This window comes from Perna viridis, chromosome 12, assembly GCF_037379345.1.
Source record: "Perna viridis isolate PV_CMFRI_1.1 ecotype Kerala chromosome 12, ASM3737934v1, whole genome shotgun sequence".
Classification (NCBI taxonomy): domain Eukaryota; kingdom Metazoa; phylum Mollusca; class Bivalvia; order Mytilida; family Mytilidae; genus Perna; species Perna viridis.
The window spans coordinates 36,389,938-36,398,726 of record NC_142456.1 but is presented as its reverse complement, the minus strand read 5'-3'; the positions used below and the strand labels follow the sequence as shown (position 1 = coordinate 36,398,726).

Below are 8,789 nucleotides of genomic sequence, written 5' to 3'. Positions count from 1 at the left end.
CGGAAGCGGAAGAGAGTTCCGAAACGCACTTGTTTAAAAATGGCCGCCAAACATGCACAGACATACCTGTGACTATATTTTCTTTGATATTTCTAACTGAATAGTGGATGGTTTTTCACTCTGTTGTAATACAGATCTACAACTATTTGAAAAAGATCCAATTATTTCAAAAAAGCTAACGATCTAGTCGAAATTCTCTTGAAACTTCTATAATCATTTTGTTGATAAGGGGAATTTTCTATCTGCGTCAACGAAAATGAGAATAAGCGGTCTTGTTCCAGCCAGATTCCTGACAATTATAGCACACTTGGTTATTATTATTGTTTTATTTTGGTCAAAAGTAAGTTTGGTACAAATCATGTTACTTTTGTTAAGAGGACAAAAACATCAGAACTTCATTACAATTACTAATAGTAATACACTAGTTCACAACTATTGTTGTATTTTAGTCTGCAGAACATAGCCATACCTAATAACATGAGGAAATCATTAGTCCTAAAATAAAGTATAAAGCTTCCCTTTTTGATTTAAGTAGACTTAATGCCAGTTACCACTTTTGCTGAGTTGGATTTAGGATATTTTCGTCTGCGGGAGCTGGCAAACCCAATATTGATTGCAGAGTTTCGTGACAGTCTCTTCATCCAGAAATAGTTTTTCTTTTTAAATGTTTTAACTGTTCCAGTCAAATACAATGTCACATGAACGTTTTGGCGAGGTAGTGTTTTTGACAAGCTACCGGTGCACCTGGTCCATGCTCCCAGTTTTTAGCGGAGTCCTAGTTGCTCATTTACTTTTGTTACTTTATATTATTATTTTAGGTATTTTATGTTCTTCTTTGTGTTTGTCAGTTTTCCATGTCTGGTCTTTGTCCCTGGATTACATTCTTTTGCTTTCCGCTAGAATCTTCAGGTTGCCTTCGGACTGTTGATTACTCTTTGACAGAAAGCAGTTAAGCATTTTGTTATGAGGGAAATTTCTCAATTGGTCATCAGTATGTGGGAGTTGGAATAAATTCATGTGTTGGAAAATACCTTTTCATGCTTTTCGGCCTTCTTGACCCATAGTATGATATGAGACAGATGAAACCTCAATCTGATTAAAGTCAGCTGTTATGATACACTCCACTGCCTGACTGTACGTTCTCTAACTTTCATGAAACCTGAAACACTCCAAAAGAACGTAAACTCATACCACATTTCATCTTATATCTTCCAGCATACGTGAAGAAAAATCATCTTAGTACAGTTTGAATTGTTCAAATACACTCTCTGAATTGTCATGGGCTGAAATGTCTGGCATTGATAAGCTCATAATCATTTTGTCACCATGTTTTATCCTTCCCTATCTTGGAAAAAGCTATGATATTACATATTGGTGCTTTTCATAGCCATAAGTATAGTGGACCCAGTTTATTTATACTACCATTAATGAGAGCATATCGAAACTTAAATTTTCAGTTCACCAATTTTGGACTTCTCATCCATTTAGGCTTTAGCAGGTTTGGGATAAGCCCTGAAATTAGGATTTTAAACCCTCTCCCCTCATTTGGGGTACTACTTCTTTTTTGGAATTTCTATTTACTCATTTAAAGGAGGGTTAACTCTCTTACTTTAGATCCTTATCAGATCTAACTCTTGTTTAAAATGTGCAATTGTACATGTAATGTATATTTTGAAAAAAAGATTAAAAACTGATGAACGTTTGATAAATTTACAAATTCGACATTAAACACTGTTCAACAAATCAGATACATTAGATACAGTGCAAATTTAATGTTTTGTAATATCCTCATTCAACATTGTAATTACATTTACAATCATTCTGTCCGAACTTCGTTGCAATTACATTATCTTGGCTCCCAAGGGATGGGTTGATTTTAAAATTTTGGCATGTGTCTATAGAGATGGGGCTCATATTTTAAGTGATTTAAGAAGCTCTTTGATATTAACTTCCTGTACAAGAAGTGGGACTAAACAATATACCTTTTTTGTACCTAATAGGTCTATGTTTGCAACTTTATGTTATACAACATACGTGGTAGGTAAATGTGACACTCCACTTCATGCCACAATTGAAGAGGGAAGTTTAGCATGCTGTAAAACCTAGTTTAACACACCATTTTGTTTGAAATGCCCACATACCAAGTCAGGACTATTGCAATACCAGCTGCTCCAGTGGTGTAATATTTATTTTGCCAGATTTGACTTGATTTAAAGGATTAGTGTTCAGTAATTTTGTTGTTACCCTTATTTTCCATTGATGTTAAGGTTAATTTAAATTTCAGACCGAGATAATTAGGAAAGTTAAGTGTAATATGACATTAGTTATGACAATTTGATGCAGCTAACAGGTAGATGAAAAAAAAAACTTGTTTTTAGGTCTGTTAAACTCCTGACCAAAATTTCAAGATATCCCATTCTGAGATTCAAAATTGATAAGATGTACATGTATGTAGGCAATCAGTCTTGTAATATGATTCAATTAAAAATGAAGACAATTAACTTTTGAGGACTTCATCTGTTAATAGCGAGCGTTGTATGCGTGGCTAGCGATAGACGTTCAGTCAGAATGGAATAGGTATCAAACAGGCCCCCAGAAATGGGTCAGACGAGTCAATTCAAAGTGAAAGTAGCCTTTAAATTAATCTAAAATTAAAATATGCAATTCAAAAACTAAGAAAAATATATTTTTAAGAATTATTTGCAGTATCTAGATCTGGTACGCTGAATAATTAAAAAAGAATTGACAACACAATCGTTTACCTATCCTATCTCACCCCTTTCAGCCATCCTCCCTTTACCAATGACTTAACAAACGTGAGATAAGGGCAGGGCCTAATCTATAGGGAGAAATAGGCAAGAACTTCTCCATGTTTGTGCTCACTTTTCCCATTTGTCTTTGAGAGGGAGAAGTTTTTGTAATAGATTACATAGACATAGATTGTTATTTTTCAAACATAATTTACAAAAACTTCTCCTTGTCATCAATATCTAGATTATGCCCTGTAAGTGTGCAAGTGGGATGCTCGTTTGTAGCCTGTGCATCACTCATATTATTATTATCACTAGTAAATATCATTTATAATTAGTAACATGACTGGCAAACACTTGTAGTAACAACAACAAAAAACTACCAAGTATAACAACTTTCCATATTTTTTATGTTGGTCTCAGGAAAGGTCCATTAAAAATTCAATCTGAACACAAAAGTCAACAACACCTTGTACATGTGCATGTAGTGTTCCATTTTATTGTGCACATATTTTCTATACATGCATTCTTCAGTGTACTAATGTATCTTATGCTAAATGCTTTGATTATTTCAATACCGATTGTCCGTATATTTCAGGATGAAAACATTAAACAGTGTCTGCCAAGCACATATACCCAAGATCAATATGATGTGAAAGATCAGCAGTAAGTTGTACAGAACAGTTGTATTTAATGTGTTTATTGTTTAATTTATGTAAATGTATCCAGAAACCAATTAGGTGCTCATTAAAAAAAATATAGCCTACATTTTCGTGATTGAGACATATTTCGGAAATTTAGGTCCTATTAATCTAGACAACAAGGTGAAGTTTTAGTAAATTCTGTTTAAAAAAGGATAATAAAAAAGACATTTTTGTTCATGTACTGAAGATCTATTACAAAAAAGACAAATGGGAGGAGTTAGTACAAACATGGAGACATTTTTGCTCATTTCTCCTTCTAGATTAGGTTCTGTGATTTAAACTTTGCTCTGGCTAATCCAATGCTAATTTTGTGGCTTTACCAGTACAGAAAATGGCGTTTATGGTCAATGCTAGTATTCAATATCACCTTTTGAAGCATGACCCTTAAGTGAAAATTTGAATTTTATTTTTGCTTGTACTTTCAGAATGATAATTGGATTATCAGTAGCCCTAGGACTGTTTGGTATTGAATTGATAGGATTTATTGGAGGAATCTCTATGTTTTTACCTATGCAAAGTATGCTGTGTATCCTTTTAAAATTAAGAACTGGTACATGTATGTATTATAAAACAACACTGGTTTTGAAGGTCAAGACAGAAATATTTGCCAGTATGGTGGGTTAGGGGGTATATCCTGTACAGTGTACATTTGTACATGTAAATATATAATTGTCAACTTTTTTGTTTTATTGTCTCCAATTCATTTTAACCTCTGTTACATGCATTAACCAAAGAAACCCTTTTGACTTATGGAATTGTTCAGTTTATGCATTTTTGACAAATTCCTCTGCCCAAAAAGTGGCTCTGTTTAGAAATGTATATGATTCAGTCACTATACTGGCCACTACCAAAAACTAATAAAGTAAATGTTAGATTTTGTAGTAAAAAAATTGCTGGAATTTTTTACCTGTATTCTGTGCGATATAATTCTACTAGCCAATATTTCAGTGCACTTATCAATTCGACAGAGAGAAAATTAAAGACCTGCTTCATATTTCAACATAGTTCCTCAGATAAAGTTAGTAAAATTGTCTAATGGTTTTAAACTATTGTCCTTGACTCTGAACCAGCAATTGCAGCACACACTGGGGCAGCAGTTGCCTTATCATATTTTGTACTGCGATCATGGCCTTGTTATCGATTCTGGTACATCTTTAGTTTCTCTAGTGCTCTACCAGCATTTACAGAAATTTGTGTAATGTTTCTTATTTGTTGCTGCAGAAGGGGGATGTTATAACAAATACAGGACTTGAAAAAAAAATGAAATAAAAATGGCTTATGAAATTAAACAAATTTTAACACAAGAAGATTATTTAATGTACAAATACTTGATCCAGATTTGATCCTTGACCTTTGACCAGCTTGTGCTGCACATGCTTCTGGTGCTGTGTCGCTAGTGTACTACCTATTTGAGTTTTGGCCATGTGACTATTACTGGTATATATTTGGATTCTGCAGTGCTTTTCCAGCTTTCACTGAACTACTGACAATGTTAGGAGTTGGTTGTTTCAATATGGAGTTATAGTCCTGTAAATTATAGTTTTACCTGTTTCATATTTTTTAAGCAAAATCTGTGAAAAGACATTTGGACCTGTGCATGAGTTCATACCAATTTTTTATATCTTGAATATTACAGAGATAAATATTTGAAGAAATTTGTGTTTAAACTTTTCAAATTTTTTTGAATTTATTGAATCATGACATAATGAAGCATTAAATATAATTATCTGTTATATGTTCATATGAAGATTGTTTTGTTAAATTTAATAAAGATACTACATTTGTAGTACTGGTAATATGTCCATGTATTTTGAAGAGTTACTATCTTGTTTTCAAGTAGTTATATATTTAAAAGTAATGATTTTGAGTATTTAATGTTCTTTTTAAGAAATAACGTGGATCTTTTTTAATCACTCCACAAAGACTTGGTACAATATTAAAAAAAATATATATGGAACTTGGAAATGAGAACAAAAATTTACTAATGGACATAGAAGTTTAGTAGATATGATAAAAGTATCTGCTGTAAAAAATAACAGTTCATTCTGTTTCATATACATGTATAATACCGTCCAGGTCAGAATTAATTACATTTGCATTAAAAGAATTATATTAGATGCAGCCTTTATGTTAATTTTACATGGAGGACGATACTTAATTTTAACATACCATCCTTAGAATATGTACATCTTGTAATGAACTATAGTAGAGGCTACTTGAATGTATGATTGTGGTATTGTGTGAGAGTTATTATAAGTGCAGAATGTGATGTGTAAAATAGGTTGTATTTTTTAAAGATCTGAATTGTACGTATTATACATTGTACATTGTAGATATTTTATACTAATAAATGATTCATAATCATATTAGGTTGATTTTATATCATATTTACAAAGGATGAACATTTTCCTGAAACACCACAAACCTTGTGCTGAAGTCCACCATACTTGCTGTTACGCCTCCGGTCATCTTCAAAGCATATTGAATCTGCAGTCCCAGGGATATAGAATTCACCGTACTAGATACTTGTTATACAAGAAATTTTATTATGTATATTAGCAATGTGGAAACATTTTTCAAATTAACAATTAAAATAATGGTGTGTAATGTTTAATATTTTCATGCATTATTAAATTTTACTAGAAAAGTCCATGTAAAGGAACTTCCTTTAAATTTTCTCTCACACCACAAATGTGAGATGGTGTTGTGGTATATCTTTTGTTGTATGTTACTTAGGTTATACCTATGCCTTAGTCCTCATATGATATGTAATCTGGGCCTGCCAAGATTTTGTCTCGTACATGTATGAAATTTGACAAAATTTCAAAAGAAAGTAAAGAAAACAAAAGATTAAAAGAAAATGTTGTAAAATTAGCCTTGAAATGTGCAAGTCTCACACATGAGACTTGGCAGCCATGTAACTCAAAGATGTTAAGGGGAATTTAACAGTCAATATAACTGACAAAAAAAATGATTGATAGATAAACTATCATTAGGTTTTTTATGTTTACATTCTGGATTTTTTAATTCTTTAAAAGGGGGAACAAATGCACCATGTCTTTTAGAGTGGTATTGTTAACTCTTAAGGGACCAGTGTTCTAGGATTCCCATTACCCATGGCAAGTGAGTTTTCAGGTTGTAAAAGTCCTTTGGGAGCCTTTGGTTACTGGTGGGGAAGTCAGTTTTATAGTTTGGGTATGATGAAAACAAGTCCTTACTTTCCTGACCTGTGGCAATTATTTCTGAATTTATTTCAGCAGAATTTAAGTTTTATTCTTTAGAAAACATGATTGTTTGGTTTTGCTTTTTTTATTCATCACAATCCTATCGGTGCTTGTAGTGAAATCTCTCTTTTCTGCAATTGAAGTCAAACACGATTGTGATGCGAAAATAATTTTTTATCAGAAAATGGTAAAATAAGAAAATACGGATTCCAAATTTCATAATTTTGAACAGATGGATAGTTTCTTTCATCATTATATATTTGTTTGTAAATAAATATGAAATGTATTGAGGGGAGAGGGGGCACCTGAGTCTGAGAAAGGTGTCTAAAAGGTAGTAAGCCATAAAAATGTAAAACTTCCCATACAAGTTTTTCTAGAAAAGCAGAGGATGCTTACCCTACCGGCGCACCTGGTCCATGCTCCCAGTTATTAGTGGAGTCTTAGTTGGTCATTTGCTTTTGTTACTTTGAATGTACGATTTTAGTTACTTCGTGTTCTTTGTTGTGCATGTCTGTTTTCCATGTCTGGTCTCTGTCCCTGGATTACATTCTTTTGATTACCGCTATAACCTTGGTTCCCTTGATTATTCTTTATCATAGTTATGCTCAGCAATGTTTTTTAAATACAATACCAAATGTTTGAATGGTGGAAAATTCAAAATAAAAATGGATCTCCATACTTTTGGGTTCCAATCCTCAAAAGAGGTAGAGCCCCCCTCTAATGTTCAAATACTCACCTTTACAATAGACTGCATATGAATTTTATATGGACTGGTACTTTATAGATTAAAGTATTTCTGTATTATGTATATTGTGATTAGTGATCAGTATATGAGCCCTGGCAAAATAGAATTATTTACTGAAGTCGATTCTGGATTTTGCTTTGTGATCTTGTAAAGACTTATCACTATTTAAGAGGCTGTCTATGTAAAAGTCAGACAGATTCTATTATATGGATGACAACGGGTAAATTTTGTCCCACTGAACTTTTTGTTTCAATGTAATTTAGATATCATATGTACATGTACATCAAATAGTATAAAGTTAATTTTAAAATTGACAATGGATGGCTTGGAAGACTTAAAATTTCCCGAACTTTAAGAAAGGATGAGTTAGTGACATAAAATGGATCAAAATTTATTGAAACAAAATTTGTCATGTGCCACCCCTGCCTGGTATTTGCATTGACAACCTCTTAATATTAAAACTGAATTAAATGACTTCCACAATATTGTAATAATGGCTGCATTATGTTTCATGACAATCCAATCCTTAATTTGAAAGGAATAGTGGAAAAGAAGCTGAAAATGTCTGTTAACCCTTTGCCATTTTTTTTTACAAACAGATGTTAAAACATAATTCTAAACAATATTCTCTACTCAATACATAGTGATTTATCATTGCATTAAGTTTTGTAAAAATTACAGTAGAATAACTTGTTAGACAGACAGTGAATTCTGTAAATGCCCTAAGTTTGTTTGGCATTGAAATAAAAACATGAAATTTTGAACACGAATACATTTTGTATCTGGCAAGAAAATTGATGAGTGATTATGACCAGGAGTACACCCAGTAAAACCAACTAGAAATACCATGAGCAAGCTCACAAAGAAATACCACTTGCTTCAAATATGAGGTTAAATATATAACATGTTAGTTCAGTTCAATTCCTTATGAATCCTCCAACAAGCCATATTCCTTCCTACAAATCTACATACCAACCTTCCTATAAAATTTCATGAAATTCCCTAGAGCAGATAATGAGTAGTTGTGCTTTCCACATTTCAACATACATGTATTAAACTGTTAAATTGGATCATCTTCCTTTTGGGTCCTTTGACAATAACTATAATCCTTTATGCATATCTACCTATGATGCCCAATCTTCCTACAAAATTTCTTCAAAATAAATTGAGTGGTTTTTGAGGTGTTGAGCTGATGATGTTTTTACAAGTAAAACCCTTAAGTTGGATTATTTCCCTTTAGAGTCCTCTGATAGTATTGATATTTCTTCATGCACATACACATATGATACCCAACCTTCCTATAAAATTTCAACACTGACAAGAAAAGTGGACAGACAAACAGAGTGATTCCTATATACCCTCCAAA

General features: G+C 32.5%; 1 protein-coding gene across 2 annotated transcripts; it reads left to right on the top strand.

Annotated features, from left to right (window-relative positions):
- The first annotated feature begins 18 nt into the window (after positions 1–18).
- Positions 19–5,820, top strand: LOC148602147 (transmembrane protein 107-like). Of its 2 annotated transcripts, none has more exons than XM_088555112.1 (4): positions 19–340; positions 3,349–3,416; positions 3,880–3,980; positions 4,525–5,820. In XM_088555112.1, exons 1-4 carry the CDS (start codon positions 257–259, stop codon positions 4,689–4,691), a joined length of 420 nt encoding a protein of 139 aa, XP_088411238.1. In that variant the 5' UTR covers positions 19–256; the 3' UTR covers positions 4,692–5,820. The 2 variants fall into 2 exon arrangements, with proteins under 2 accessions (XP_088411238.1, XP_088411239.1); XM_088555113.1 differs by having other exon boundaries at positions 31–340; positions 4,816–5,820.
- The last annotated feature ends 2,969 nt before the right edge of the window (positions 5,821–8,789 follow it).

Coding starts and splice junctions, on each gene's coding strand:
- LOC148602147 (XM_088555112.1), top strand. CDS start 257: ATGAGAATAAGCGGTCTTGTTCCAGCCAGATTCCTGACAATTATAGCA. Junction 341..3,348: donor TTGTTTTATTTTGGTCAAAA/GTAAGTTTGGTA, acceptor CGTATATTTCAG/GATGAAAACATTAAACAGTG. Junction 3,417..3,879: donor TATGATGTGAAAGATCAGCA/GTAAGTTGTACA, acceptor TTGTACTTTCAG/AATGATAATTGGATTATCAG.